Source organism: Trachypithecus francoisi, unplaced genomic scaffold (assembly GCF_009764315.1).
Source record: "Trachypithecus francoisi isolate TF-2019V2 unplaced genomic scaffold, Tfra_2.0 Lachesis_group10, whole genome shotgun sequence".
Taxonomy (NCBI): domain Eukaryota; kingdom Metazoa; phylum Chordata; class Mammalia; order Primates; family Cercopithecidae; genus Trachypithecus; species Trachypithecus francoisi.
Window position 1 is genome coordinate 25,876,051 of NW_022681455.1, and position 16,200 is coordinate 25,892,250.

The 16,200-nt window shown below is 38.0% G+C and overlaps 1 protein-coding gene across 10 annotated transcripts in view; it reads left to right on the plus strand.

Moving 5' to 3' along the window:
• CARMIL1 (capping protein regulator and myosin 1 linker 1) overlaps nucleotides 1–16,200 on the plus strand; it is a 347,932-nt gene that overhangs the window by 206,129 nt on the left and 125,603 nt on the right. For all 10 annotated transcript variants that reach the window (XM_033216407.1, XM_033216412.1, XM_033216416.1 and 7 more), the window contains 5 exons: nucleotides 1,283–1,386; nucleotides 4,606–4,683; nucleotides 4,836–4,912; nucleotides 7,958–8,062; nucleotides 13,013–13,082. In XM_033216407.1, coding sequence (XP_033072298.1) covers nucleotides 1,283–1,386; nucleotides 4,606–4,683; nucleotides 4,836–4,912; nucleotides 7,958–8,062; nucleotides 13,013–13,082 — 434 coding nt within the window. The remainder of the gene's footprint in view (nucleotides 1–1,282; nucleotides 1,387–4,605; nucleotides 4,684–4,835; nucleotides 4,913–7,957; nucleotides 8,063–13,012; nucleotides 13,083–16,200) is intronic.

The window sequence follows — 16,200 nt, forward strand, 5'->3', positions numbered from 1 at the left end:
ACTGAATGTTCTAAGCTCACATCAGGGAGGTGCTCCAGTGGGAGGCTTTACCTGCAACCCATAGCTCTTGTAGTACCCTCATCAGATCCTGCTGCTATGACCAAAACTGTCTCTTACTGGCAGACCTGACCTTGGCCCCTCTTCTCCATGAAGGATCTGCCCAAATGTGGAGGGCAAAGAAAACCTTTTCCTGGTTCTCTTTACAGTAGTTGACTTACTTGAGTCTCAGTTTGATAGGTTGAGATTTTCAAAAAATTTTGCTGAAAACTAAGAAAAACAAAATAATTTATAAAAGTGTACCCAATTAAGAAATAGCCATATTTCTAAAGTATATAATTTGGAACCATGGACTTTTGGGTAGAAACACGAAGAGCTTTACTATCTTTTACATTCCCATTATGCTAAGTAAAATCATCAGTGCTGTGGTGAGTGATTGAGTCTCAGTGAGTGATTAGACCCTTCTGGGCTCCCATTTGATAATGACACCTCAAAGAGCTCCTATTCCCTTCTGAAAAGAAGTGGCCCACTAGACAACCATGACTAGCGGGCCTGACAATAATTGTTACCCACCTATAAGAGAACTTAGTTCTATCCATACAGAATAAGCAGCCTCCTCACATACTCATTATTTGTTTTCTGAGGTGGATTTGTCAGTTTAGTTCAGTTTATGTTAACTCGAGCCATTTATGTTTGTGTGTAAAGAGTGTATAGAATGTTAATTATACATTTTTCCTTATGATTGCATCTTACATGGTATACAGATGATCTCCTGATTCTTTGTGAAATCTGTTTTAATCCAAATGTTTCCTTGAATGTAATACATTTAAGAAGAGCTGTATACTTCTCTTTTTAACTTCCCAATACTTTAAATAGCCTAAATTATCTGAATTTGGACAGGCATCATTTAAATACCAGGCACTAACTCAAGAATCACCTGGCAGGATTGAGAGAAGGATAAACATTGTCAACTATATTGCTTTCATCATTCTAAGGCTTCAGATTAAAATCCTTTCTGTCCTTGGACACAGCAGAAGACATGGAGCAAAGGGAAGCCAATTCATTACTCCTTCCGATTCAGTGAGGGGGTTGTGTCTTTGACCAACCTGTTCTTCCTGAGGGTGTGTCAAAAGGAGACACAATCATAGCGCCACCTTTCGGGGACAGTGTTCATGGTTAACCTCAGTCCTGCAATTTGATGGAACTGTTGGGCCATTTATAGAAACCCAAACCTCATTTTGTTTCCTGGAGTGCAAACTGAGCCTGGATTTTCTTAATGTTGCAGGGGTGAACAGCCTTTCTCAGTCACTCAGTGCCAATCCATTGACCGCCTCTACCCTTGTCCACCTCGACCTCTCAGGGAATGTCCTTCGTGGAGATGACCTCTCAGTAAGTTTTCCTTTTTTATTTTTATTTTTATTTATTTATTTATTTATTTTATTATACTTTAAGTTCTAGGGTACATGTGCATAACGTGCAGGTTTGTTACATATGTATACTTGTCCCTCTTTATTCCATCCTCAAAGAAGCTGTGTTTAGTAAGCCTGGAATAATTCTAAACGTGACTTTGTAGCGCGTTTCCCTGCCTGTCTCTTTATCATGACACCTTTGAATCATTTAGTTACAAGCTTACGAAGTGTTTTACTGAAAATTCCAGAGCCTTCGTTAATTAAATGTCATATTTCACCACAATTATTTTTTTTCTTATTTAATGATGCTGAAGTTCACATTTTTTTGGAAGTAATGCTGTTGAAGAATTTTTTTTCTTCATTTAAAAACATTAGCTTACAGGGGCTGGGCGTGGTGGCTCACACCTGTAATCCCAGCACTTTGGGAGGCTGAGGCAGGCAGATCACGAGGTCAGAAGATCGAGACTAGCCTGGCCAACATGGTGAAACCCCATCTCTACTAAAAATACAAAAATTAGCTAGGCATGGTGGCATGTGCCTGTAGTCCCAGGTACTCGGGAGGCTGAGGCAGAAGCGCTTGAACCCTGGAGGTGGAGGTTGCAGTGAGCCGAGATTACGCCACTGCACTCCAGCCAGGGCGACAGCATGAGTCTCCTTATCAAACAATCACAACAACAACAAAAACTCATTAGCTTAGAGGTTAAAATTGCCTGGTAAAGAAGATTGGGGACATAAACTGAACTTTGTCATTATTTTTATTGTTACTGGGAAGATTGATGTTTTTTTTTTTATAGGTTACAATTGAAAGGGAGTATTGGGATAAACCTGAGCACTCGTCTATTCTGTGAATAAAATAGGGAGAAGAGTGGTCTACACATAACCTGGGGCCATTTCTTCAGAGTTTGAGTGTGAAGACAAAAACTACTCCCTCAATTATAATAAAATTGTTAATGTAACTGAATCAATAATGTAATATTTGGTAGATCTTTGACACAGTGGATTAGGTATGATCTCATTTCCATATGAGGCGAATGATCTCCTCTGGTCACCAAGATAGAATTTAGAAGAATTGTTTCTTTAACAACATGGCCTGCACCCAGTGGCCATCTTTGGAGGGCCTTAATTTGCAATCCACTGCTTTGCCACAGGGCTGAAAAACACTGAAATTTATTCTTACTTCTCTTGTTTTGGTTTACCTGTAAGGCAGGAAGTACAAATGAAGGCCTTTTTGTATTTTTTTTTTTTCCTTTTCCTCTCCCTTGCACTTAAAATTATTTAAATAATACTTGATTCCTGGTGTGCCATGATTTTTCAATTCATTTTCCAGTTTCTGTTGTTACCTTCACTGACGGTTCATAAATCTGCTCCCTCCCAAAATAAAACAAGGAGGCCAATGTGAAACCACCAAAATAATACTGTGGCAAAGTAGAAGAATAGAGGGAAGGGTGAAAGGAAAGGCTAAAGATTCAGCTAATATAGGAACATTAATAGTCACCTAAAACAACAAAATAGCTCAAGATTTCTTTTTCTTGCCAGGATGGGTCCTGTTGTAGCTTGCTTCTGGGGAGTGAAACGATGAGGCCTGAGTGAGAGTGGGCTGGAAGGGAGAGTAGATGAGAAAGATGAAAATTCCAGGAGCCTGGTGGCAGGTGCAGGAGTTTACCTGACCCTGTGCCCCCAGGGAAAGCAGCCAACAGGGCCTGGCCTCTTTGGAGAAGTGTGACCAAATAGTCTTGTCACCATTTCATGGTGATAAGAGCTCCCCCAGCTGGTGACTGGGAGCAAAGCCACAGTGAACTTAAAAGTCTCTTGAGACAATTTTTGCAAGGCAAACAGAAAGAGGCAGAGGATCTTCATGTGAGAGCAAAATGACTTTTCTGAATCAGAACTTTTCATAATGAAATCCATTCTATGCCTGGGTGCAGTGACTCACACCTAGAATTCCAGCACTTTTGGAGGCCAAGGCAGGTGATCTCTGGGGTCCAGGAGTTTGTGACCAGCCTGGACAACATGGTGAAACCCTATCTCTACAAAAAATACAAAAACTAGCCGGCCGTGGTGTCACATGCCTGTAGTCCCAGCTACTCAGGAGGTTGAGGTGGGAGGATGGCTTGAGCCTGGGAGGTGGAGGTTGCGGTGAGCCGAGTTCATACCACTGCACTCCAGTGTGGGCAGCAGAGCCAGACCCTGTCTTAAAATAAATAAATAAATAAATTAGAACCAGACCCCGTCTTAAAATAAATAAGTAAATAAATGAATAAGAAAGAAAGAAAGAGGAGAGGAGGGGAAGGGAGGGGAGAAAGAAAAGTCATTCTATGTGTATGGTTAAAGTGTTTACAGGCTATTTTTTTGCTCTTCTGAATTTCTTTATAGGATTCTTCTGAAGCACCATATAGCCAAACTGCTACTCAGTATAAGCTTGTTTGTTTTTGCAAGTATCCAGTGAAGCAGAGGAGAATTAAGCTATTTGCCTGGTGGCAGGGAGCTTGGACTCAATTTCTTATGGGTGGGCTCTGGCAGTTGCTACACATACAGGGTAATTCCAGAACAACATCTCAATTGAACTGATCTGTTGATCAGTTTCATTATTTTGATGGCCTTGAATGGGAGAACTGGGGAAGTTTAGGCATTGTGACCCCCTGAAACCAGAAGTGTCTTAGCTATTAGTGAAAACTTTTAAAATGCACTCATATTACTGCCAAGTCATTCTTGTTAGCTTTGAGAAGTAACTAAGGGTAGAAAAATCATTATGTTGAACAGAAGAGAGGCTAGCCTGAGACCATCCTATGGTTCAAATTCAGATTCGTAGTTCTGCAAACACTTTCAAAAGTGATTAGCATTTTGATAGCATGACTGCAGTCCGGGTGGTATTTTAATCTCAGGAGTTAAAATGAATTAGCACTGTTCCAAAACAGTATAATAAAAATTAAACTAATCAGGAAAACTAAGTCATGTGTAACAAAATGGGGGTTTTGTTTTCAAGGTTCCATTTGGCCTTTTTTACTCAAACATAATTTTAACTGTTCTTGGGATTTTCATGTCAGGGAACGTAAAGGAATGACAGAAAATTCTGGTAATCCCCTTGGGAAGAGCAGAGAATGATCTAAGAAATTCTGGCAACTTCCTTTTAAAATGTTAACTTGCATTGTGTGTATGTGTGTTCCTAGAATCCTAACATGTATCTTTTATTTTTTTCAAGCACATGTACAATTTTTTGGCCCAGCCGAATGCCATTGCTCATCTGGATTTCTCCAATACAGAATGTTCCCTGGACATGGTAAATTTAATATATATATTATTATATATGTATATATATTGCTCTGAGGGGTCTCAGAAGAGCTATTTAGATGGGATATAGGGGACCTCTAATAAAAGATTCTCCTGGACCTAGAAATACTTGAAAAGAAGAGTACCTTATTTCTTTTTCAGGTCTGTGGAGCTCTTCTCCGTGGATGCCTTCAATATTTAGCTGTGCTCAACCTCTCCAGAACTGTCTTCTCTCACCGGTATAGATTTATTTCTGCTCTCATTGTCATCTGGAAGTGTCTTTTTCTGAGAAAAACTTGTAGTGAAAGGAAAATGGAGTGATAAAGGCTGAATGTTGTGTATGAAAGAAGGCGGCCTTAAGCATTATTTATGAATATTAGGCCTTGAACATTCAAGTTTTTGTTTTCTCATTTTAAACGTAGGTTAATGTTCTTATCAATAATTCCAGCCTGCCTACGTGAACTGTGTGATAGCGCACTATTTCTCATATGTGGTCAGGCAATCTGTCTTAATATGGGAAAAACCCTTTTAGAAACTTTTATAGGTATTTTGCATGGATGAGCTTGGATGTAGGTATAAACTACTTTTGGAGAGTAAAGAGAATAGTTATCTCAAAGTCATGCATTTTCACTTGTAGAAGTAATTGAGGGCCAGTCTGACTACTTCACTTATATACTCCTGACTATAACTGTTTACAGAATAAGGCAGTAGATTAGAAGCAACAAGGATTCACAAAGAGTAGCAACTTAGAATGCAAAGAGACTATAGAGGAATTATCAGAGGAATGATGAAAAGTACATGGATTGTATAGGTATGGAATCTGGGAATATCTAAAGAATTAATACAGTTCAACACTTAGCATTTCTAATTATGACCATAAATTATAAATAATATTTAGTTATTATATGCTTTTAAATAATATGGGTATTGGTTAATATTAGAAATATTTTTATTTTTGCTAATTTGTAAAGGACTTATATATTTAAAAGGATAACCCTCACTTATTTGGAAAATTCAGTTTTGTAGCATGCTTTATTCCATAATTGTGCTTTGCAAATCAATTACTTTGTATATTAAAGTACTATTTTTTATTACTTCAATAGTGATTAAATCTTTACAGTAGCAAAAATATGCCACAAATACCTCCATAGATTAAAGTTAGGGAGTATTACGTCTGAAAATATAATGGTGGGAAAAGTAGAATTTTCCATGGTAACTATATTTTGGGGAACATTTGAGAATTTTAATTGAAACCTAGTCAACTCATATATTTGAAGCCAGCTTATAAAGCCATGCTTTGGTGGAGCAGTAATTGACTGGGGAACTGGGTTACAAGATGAAAGCACAGACTATAAAGGTTTTTGTATAATCAGCACTTTTGAGTTCACAATACTGTGAATTCTGTGATGACTGGTCTTCAGTAGAGCTGTTAAGCTTATAGAACAGAATTACGCTAACAAATTGTCTTGTCTTCCACATGAAAGGTTGTGATTAAACTGTTTAATACCTAATACCTTACCTAGATATAGTTGTAGAAAGCCCTTAGTAATTTTGTTGAAATTACTGCATTTACATTGAGGTGTGGATTGTCAGCTAGGCTTTTCATTCTTTTATTCACAGATAATTTCATAAGTGCATCCGTCAGGATAAGTTAGATTGTTCCACAGTAACAGTGACCCCTTCCCCCCAATGTCCATGGCTTTCAGTAACAGTGATTTTGTGACGTGTCCATTGTGGGCTGGCATATAACCTTCACTCCAGGAGGCAGAGTGGCCTCCTATCTAGAACATTCACAGTCATATGGCAGAGAAAAAGAGATCATGGCAGTGCACATACTGGCTCCCAAGGCTTCTCTCTGGAAGTCACACACATCATTTCTGCTCACGTCTCACTGGCCAAAGAGAGTCACGTGGCCAAGCCTGCTGTCAGTGGAGGGATGAAGCATCATCCTCCTTCAAAAAGGGGCAGTGAATATTTGGAAACACTGGAATACTCAGCACTAAGACAGAATAGCAGGAGGAGAAATATATTTAGAGTAAGTTAACAGTATTTTCTCAGCAGAAAGTGAACAAGAATATACAAGCTTACATTGTTCCACTATATAGAAACAGAGTCGTTTGAGATTTCTTATATCACACAGTCTACCAGAATTCTCTTTCCTCTTAGTTTTATTTTTTATCTTCTCAGATAGAGATTTTTGTTGTTTAGATTTTTCTTCTCAAATAGCCTTCAATTGTCCTGTTTTAAAACTTAAAAAAAAAAAAAAAAACTGTCAAATATTGACAGATTTTCCCAGATCTCTGTACATTAAATATTATTGAATATTATGTGGTTGAACTAAACCACTAGGATGCTCTCTGCGCTGAGATTCCATGAGTCCCTCCACAGAATATGAATAACTATCATTAAATGAGTGCTTACTCTGCATCAGCTAAGTGCTTTATATATACTGACTTATTCAATCCTTCCATCATTTCTACCAGATAGAACAGAACAAGCAAAGTGTTCATTCAGATTCCATCTTGGACTCTTGAATCCTGTTTTTCTTAAACCCTTATCATATAGTGTAGATGCTACCTTATTATTGAGCTGTATGATTTGATCCACATACTTTTCTCCGTAATAGCAAGGGGATGTATTCAGAGGTTATAGCCATTTTATTTTGTAGTTTTGTCTTTAACTGTTCTAATAGTTGGCCTGAAATGATTAGGTTTGTGATATGGACATAGTAACTGAATAGGCTATTTGTAATGCAGGCTTCATGCCATTTGGACTTTCTGTGCTGTTTTAGCTCAACATCAGATCACAATCTTGTTGCATGTGAAACCTGCTACATCTAAAAACATTGCCAAATGCAGGTATTGATCTCTAACATTTTGTGCCACCCAGTGGGAAAGCTTTTAAATTGGTGAGAAATATACATCTTCTCTCACCTCCTATTTTTAAAAATTCCAAACATGGAGTTTCCTGATCAAGAGGTAAAACACAATGAATTCATTGGCTATGAAGAACAGCAATGAATTATTTTATGAACTAAGTATTTCTTTACCTCACTTAAGTGGTTCCTTTAATAATATTGGCTTTATGGCTTTAGGTTTTGGACATTTATTTGTTTCTATTTACTTTTAAATTTCTAGAAATATATAGGTTATAATATAGAAATATATAGGTTATAAATTTCTACAGAGAATATGACTGATTTGTAGATTTCACAGTGTCTGAATAATCAATGAATATGTTTGATGAAGGTATAACCGCTTGTATAACTCTTGTGTTTTTTTCAGGAAAGGAAGAGAAGTACCTCCATCTTTCAAACAATTTTTTAGTAGTTCTCTGGCTTTGATGCACATCAACCTTTCAGGCACAAAACTGTCTCCTGAGCCCTTAAAGTGAGTGGTTAATTCACTTTCTCCAGAGCTTTTAAAGTTCAACTTGTTTTTATGAATGTGCTTGAGGGAAGGGAGAAAGATATATAATCCAAAGACAAAAACCACAGATGAGAATACCTTTTTACTGTGGGGCAGAAAAATAATTAAAATTTTAAAAAATACATTGTGCACTATTGATATTATTGCATCTTCTAAGAAAAAACATCTTTTGGTTTATGACCTTGGCAGGAGTCACTGATCTGCAAAAGTTGTATTCCCAGGTACTTACTATTGCTTTTATATTAACCTCTGTTCATTCCATTTCAGGCATATTCGTGCGTGTGTGTGTGTGTGTGTATGTGCGTGTTTTCATTAGCATTTACTCTAAATCTTTCTACTAATAGTAATAAACTCTAAACACGTTGTATGTATGCAACAGAGTGAATTTTTAGCTACTTTGGTTTCTGAATTACTGAGGTTAGTATGGGCTATTTGGCACTTTTATTTGGCAGCTAACTTATGGGTTAATATCCCTAGTGTAGGTATAGTGGTGAAGTTAAAATTGTTAGTTAAATTGAGGTTTGAGAATAATTTATTATCCTTGAGATTTCTGTTCACTATTGCCAGAAAGAGTCAAAAGTTTAGTGTACAAGTTCAGTGAATTTGACTGTAGGGTCAAATTCTCTTTGAGTCTAAAGAAGGTATTTTGAAGTAATGATTATAAAAGTTGTCAGATATGCTCAATTATATGCATGGATTTCTCCCTTCCCAGCTGACTGTAAATCAGCATTTAATTTTTCCCTTGTAATGTGTATGAAATGTTAAAATTAATGTCTGCTATTCATCTTACTAGAAAATTAAGCTTCATTTAATTTATAAATTATCTTTTCTTTTCCTTTTTTATTTCTGTTTTGAGAGGTATGAAGTTCTTGTTTTCATACAGTAGTACCAGATGATCAAAACAATGGATGCCTTTAAAAAAGTAGATCCAGGCCGGGTGCGGTGGCTCATGCCTGTAAACCCAGCACTCTGGGAGGCCGAGGTGGGCAGATCACTTGAGGTCAGGAGTTCGAGACCAGCTTGGCCAACATGATGAAACCCCCGTCTCTACTAAAAATACAAAAATTAGCCAGGCATGGTGGTGCATGCCTGTATTCTCAGCTACTCAGGAGGCTGGAGGCAGGAGAATCACTTGAACCCAGGAGGCAGAGGTTGCGGTGAGCCGAGATCACGCCATTGCATGCCAGCCTGGCGACAGAGTGAGACTCCATCTCCAAAAAAAAAAAGAAAAAGTAGATCTAGTCAAGTGCTGAAAAAAAAAGTCTGATGTTATGTTATAGCAGGCTTAAAAAATGTTGAGTTAATATATTTGGGATCCCTAAATATAATAGCCACAAATAATAAACACCTCATGATTTGGCTGTTTGTATGGATATTAAGAAAGCTACGAGAATCATATTCTAAAGTTCCATTATAATCGTACTGATTTACGTATTCATTCAAGTAATACTGAGCATCTACAATGTGCTGGACACTGGATGGCAGAGTAGGAAGCAAAACCAGAGAGGGTCCTTGTCCTGGTAATGTATCAGCAGGAAATTAGCATATTCAAATAGTTTTCTATTTTTAATTCTTGCAATCTTGTTGACTTTTGTATAATATAGAGTAACATTTTATTGGTTAGTGTAACTGATTTTGTGGAATATTTCACTTTGCAATAGAATGGACTTAATGTACTTTGTTGCAGATATATACCTGTAAATGTTGTACTTCAGAGATACTTTGTAATTGTTAAATCTTGGACCTGATGTTATTGGTGTGAATGTTTGATAATGTTAAGTCGGTAGTCTCTTCAGCTCTGTGTTTTAATCAGTAAAAATTTTAATATGGGGAGAAAGCCTTCATGGCTAAAGATTATGTAAATAAAATTCCACGTATTCATTTAATGTGATATAATTATTTGAAAAGATAACACAAAACTGAAGTTCTCAGGTTTATGTATGAGAAGGTGAGGATGAAAAGGAATTTGCACAGTACTACCCTGAACTAGACACTGCGCTGGGTGCTTACATATGGCCTGTCACCTTTAATGTTGATGACAGTGATGAGAAGTTGATATCATTATCCCCATTTTACAGCTGAGGATATTGAGGCTCAGAGAAGCTAAGTAATTTGCCCCAAATCACTATTGGAGATTGGGTTTCCTGAGGAGCCAACTTTGAGATGGAGATTAGCAAGTAGGATATTTATAAGGACATTCTCTTGGGATTACCATCAGTGAAGAGGGATCGGGGAGAAAGCAGGATCAGACGGAAGGGAGAAGTTGCGCTGGGAGGCTCTTCTAGTAAAGAGGAAGAACCCAGAGTGGGTTCTGGGAAGTGCCTAGCAGTGTCCGCTGCTCTCAGCCAGCTGTCATGGGCTCAGCAGTGTTCCCTACCTCATTCCGCCTTCAAATGCACCAAGAGGGGCAGAAACCCTTGTTTCTCTAAGGGTTTTGGATTAGTATCAGTGAGAGAATAAACTGAAGCAACACAGTTACTTTTGAGAGAAGTTTGGACATAACAATATTTTTCCCCACAAGTTTCCCACTTAATTTGAGATTCTTTTACAAGCAAATTGGGGAAGTAGAGTGTTTTGCAGGAGGTGGAGGTAGGAAGCAAGACAAAGAATATGACTGCTTACTTTATTGTTACAATTTTCCTTTGAGGCCTTTTTTGGTCCATGTTAATGTATTTCAAGGGGAGTTAGAGAACATGGTGACGCTGTTCCTTGGTGTTTTCTAAAATTGCTAGAGTAGTCTGGTCCATGTGTGTCCCAAGGATGTTCATTGCTCCAGCATCACTCAGAGTGCAGTGTGAGTTCCTGCTTACTGCTCATTCTTGGTCTTTCGTTTTCCCTCCCTCAAGTCTTTCTTCCTGGACATCCCCTTTCTCCCTGCCATGTGGCACCCCTTCTCTTTGACCCCATCTCTCTGGCTGAGTATTTTTCATAAACCTGTTGAATGTGCTACCCTGAAATTATAACTAGTGCCACTGATCTAGAGCTGGAAGAATTAAATTCAAATTGTTCTCTTAAGCAATTTTGCAATAGTGATTGGGGATCTAGAAGATGATTGTTAAGGCAATTTTGCCATCATTAGGTTAAAATAAACATCTTATTTTGCTATAGAATTTTTCCCCAGTGCCCAGTATGCTTTATTGTATTTATTCTTTTATTTTACTAGGGACAGTTTCTATAGGTTATTTATTTTTACTAGTCTCATGAATTGTTGCCTCCTAATCATTGGCCTTCTGTAGTTAAATGCTTTAAAGCATATCATTTGTTTTCTTGGCCTTAATTCACATGTGAGAAAAGTAGGAAGTATTTTCCTTCCGTTTAAGCATCATAAAAATACAATGTTGAAATATGTGTCTAAGTCCTAGAAACTCAGCATATATTGGAAATAAAAGGAGCCTTTTTGGTAATATCCTAACTCTCTCATTTTACTGATGAGAACTTAAGACATACACAAGAAGTGATGTGCTTAAGGTCATTCAGCCAGTAGCCGCTGAGCTGGGACATGAGGACTGGCCTTGTGGTTTTCAGCCTCCAGCGCTTTCAGTGACTCAATACTGCCCCCATGAAAGAAAGGGCACACAAGTAATTTTTAGGAAAAGAGAAGCAATTTAATAAGTATTTGAACAAGTACATAGATGAGATACACCCAGCCTTTCTCATAGGACAGTGTTTTAGAATAAGGGACTCGTGAACTGAATTTAAAAAGTGAAAAGGAAGGCACTTACTTCCAGCTTCCTAACAGGGTCAGGGAGTGGGAGGAGGTGGGTTTTCATAGCTGGAGGCAGCCAAGCCCCTATGTGTTCCATGCCACTGCTGGGTTCTCTCTTAGTAGTAGATAAAGCCAGAGAATCACTAGAAAAGAAAATCTCAGAGACTTGGGCATAAAATAATTGCCTGTCTTCCCACCTCACCCTTACCCTAGGGTATTTTTGGGGTATTCTGAGTAGAGGTCCTTTACCTGGCAACATGGAAAACAGGTAGTCACCCCCAGTTAATAAATACCTGGGTTCCACTCTTCTAGTACTTACCACTGGCAACCTTGTGTTAGAGTTATTGGCATACCTATCTGTTTTCTTGCTTGAAAGCAGGAACCATCTTATGCTCATCTCTGTGTTTTTCACAAAGTCTGATTTAGGGTCTTCTGTCCACTTTGTATAATGTAGTGGTTGTGTGTGTATGTGTGAATTTTCTGTTTCAAGCTTGCTTGATGGTGTTGGATTTTATAGGACTGACTTGTCAGAGTGGATCCAAGTGATTAGTCTAATCTCCTCAATTTGCAGATGAGAAAATTCCTTTTCAGAGCAGTGATATATGATTTGTCCCGGCTGAGCAGGTAGTTGGACAGGCAGGATCCTGGACTCCAATTCAAGACATGTGCCTTGTTTTATACCCTTGCCCACCCGCTACTGTAGGTCATTTAATAAACTCATCTAGATATAATTTCACATCCTGGTATACTATGGAGCCTGACTTCCTCACTTACATGTTCCTTAGGGAAAACTAGCTTTACTTTGCAACTCTAATAACAATTGCTTAATAATATTCTAAACATTATTAAAGCTCTTCTCAAGCAGATGCAGGTGGGAATTTATCTGTGATGAGCACAATTTAATTTCAATATGCAATTAGGTGTGCTGTTGGTTTATTTGTATAGGAATAGCAATCCTGCCAGGTTTTACATTTATGATGGGCTCACTGCCTGTCAGGCAAAAGAATGCTGCAGAGTCAGTCTTTCACTGTTGTTGTGAGGTGGAAATGCAGTTGGCATTTTAAAAAGTAAGAGGGTGCTTGGTGCTTGACCTGTGATTCAGAAAAGGCAGTCTTCTTTCTCTAGGCTTTATTCAGTGTGCTTATATTTTTTCTTTTGGGCAATGTGTGGAATATGTATCTAATATATGTGTTTCCTCCCCTCAGAGCACTGTTATTGGGCCTGGCTTGTAATCATAACTTGAAGGGAGTTTCTCTGGATCTCAGCAACTGTGAGGTAAGAACACCCTTAGATTGTTTACTGGAATAGATAATAGCCTTAACCGCTTTGTCTTTTTCCTGTATAAAATGTGATAGTGTTATTCCACAGGGTGTAAATGAAGCAGAAAAACACATTATACAAGTTTAGAACGTTCTGTACTTTGCAAGTTTCTTCTACAGACAGCCACAGAACACCATTTAGAAAACTTTCAAGTATGTTTTTAATGACTTGGGTTTTGTTGTTGTTCCATTCTTGGTGCCGGATGGCTGAGTATTTTATGATGAAGCCTTGAGATATAAAACCATAGACTTACTTTGCCATCATGAAAATGAAACATGCAGCATTTGTTGCAGGGGATAAATGTGTATAACCTAACATGGATTTTGTAGAGCGTGAAAGAGAGTGGCTGTCTTATTAATTTTACTTTTTAATATCTTGATTTAAAACAAGAAAATTAATATACCTCTAGAAAGTATAGCAGTTTCAAACGCTTCCTATCAAAGAGCTCATAGAGAAGAATTGAGACTAAAGTGTCTGTGTTTTACAGGACACCTAAACTTTTACTATCTTTGAAACTTTTACTTTGTGTGACTAGTAAGAAGATACCCAGATACAAACTATATGGCCTATTCAGAGCCTGACTTGACATGTCAAACTTTATCACTTCTTCCCAGGAATGGAGATGGAAGTCTCCTTATTCCTATTCCCGGGCCTTTACACTCACTGTTCTCTCTTCCCCAGCACTCCTACCATGCCCCTCTTCCTCCACCTCCCCAAGGCCTCCCTCTCTTTGAGGAATTAACTCACATGCAGTGTCCTGCATACGTGCATCAGCCTCCTAGGCTATGCAATCCTGGATGAATTGGTTAATATAACTAAGTCTCAATTTCTGTGCCTGCAAAATGGAGATAATAGTACCTCTCCCAAGGGGTTGTTAGGAAGTTTAAAGGAGCTCTTTTTGAAAAGTGCTGCTTAGGGTATCTGGTATGCAGAAAAGTTGTTTGCTCTTGCTGGTTTCCTATCTGTCTGCCAGGTTTCTTCCCTGCCTGCTTTAGCCCTTTGTGATCTTGATCTTTTCTAATTATCTAACCCTTAATGATAATAGCATACACTTGGACGCTAAAGCGCCAGTCGTACCTTGCATAGATATTAAATTAACTCCTGTATGCTTGGATGTAACTTTCTGGAGGGCAGTATTTATGTGATACTATATTTTGTATTTCCTCTATCTCCTAGCAAAATGCCAGGCACCAAGCCAATACTAAATATTGAATAAGATTAATGCTTTGCCTCTATGAAAATTCTAGAAATGGACAAGTCTGAATTTGTACCATATAAATTGTTAGTGTAGTATTTTTCATTAGTTTCAAGCTGGAGTGAACACCAATTATGTGATTTAACAGTCTTATTGTTTTGAAAAAAGAAAAGCAAAAAACAATACAGAAAGACATATTGTTTAAAAAAAAAAAAAAAAACCCAGACAATAGAACCCTAAAAAACTAACCTTGCATTGTGGAATTTTCATATGCACATTAATTATCTTTCGTTTATAAAAATAGACTATAGTAGAAACCAAATCTGGTAATATTAATTAATTATTTGTTTGCCAGCACTTTACTGAGGGGCATGCCAATAGTAATTTTATATTTCATGTTATGTTATGTTATGTTATGTTATGTTATGTTACGTTATGTTATGTTAGAGATGGAGTTTCCCTCTGTCATCCAGGCTGGAGTGCTGTGGCACGATCTTGGCTCACTGCAAGCTCCACCTCCCAGGTTCATGCCATTCTCCTGCCTCAGCCTCCCAAGTAGCTGGGACTATAGGTTCCCGCCACCACGCCCAGCTAATATTTTGTATTTTTAGTAGAGACAGGGTTTCACCTTGGTCTCGATCTTCTGACCTCGTGATCCTCCCGCCTCGACCTCCCAAAGTACTGGGATTAAAGGCGTGTACCACCGCACCTGGCCAGTAATTTTATTTTTAATTGGGGGAGGAGTGAGAGATGAAGCCAGTGGGATAGGTTATTCCGTACAAAAAAACAAACAAACAAAAAAAAACAGGGCAGGCGCAGTGACTCATGTCTGTAGTTCCAGCACTTTAGGAGGCCAAGGCAGGTAGATCACGAGGTCAGGAGTTCAAGACCAGCCTGGCCAAGATGGTGAAACCTTGTCTCTACTAAAAATATAAAAATTAGCTGGGAGTGGTGGCAGGCTCCTGTAATCCCACCTACTCAGGAGGCTGAAGCAGAGAATTGCTTGAACCTGGGAGGCGGAGGTTGCAGTGAGCTGAGACTGTACCACTGCACTCCAGCCTGGGCGAGAGAGTGAGACTCTGTCTCAAAAAAACAAAAAAGCAAGTTGGTGTAAACTTTACTGCTCTATTAGATCAAACTACTAAATTAGCAATAAGTTCTAATGTGGTTTTACAACCCTGATTAAATATCGTGACTGCCAGCAGTCTAACATCTTTTATTCAGTTCTGTGATAAAGCTAAGATGGTTTCTTAATTGTAGATAAACTGAGGTCAAAAGAAGTGGAAATAATATAACTCAACAATGGCAGACCCATGATGAAAATACTGTCCTGATTCTCTGTTGCTAATAGTTATATTGACAGTGATAATTATTAGACTACTAAGTATGGTTAGACATTTTCTTCTCAAATAAATTGATAGGGGCCGTGTTCCCAAAGATTGCTATATACCTTGTTCCTTAAACTCCTTTGTGATCTATTGAGAATAACTTTCAGATAGTTACAGTAGAAGAACTGTATAAAACTGATATTTTGCATGTCAAAAATTGCAGACTATTGGCAGTTTCGTAAAGTTCAACCTAATTGCTAGTAGACTTTATCTTTTATAATCTTTTTTTTAATGAAGGCAGGAATTCAGGTCAAATAGTTAATCTCTGATGATGGGATTGAACAGTATTATTATGATAATTCCAACTTCATTTTGGCCTTTCACTTATGCATTATATGATAAATTGATACTACTGACTTGGGGAAGTCTTAAAAGCATTGTAGTACCATGTTCTCCCCACTTACAACTTGAATCACAGTACTGGCGACCACATTTATAAAGTCACATGTTATGATGATGCTCATGAAAGTTGGTAAAACACAAAATTATT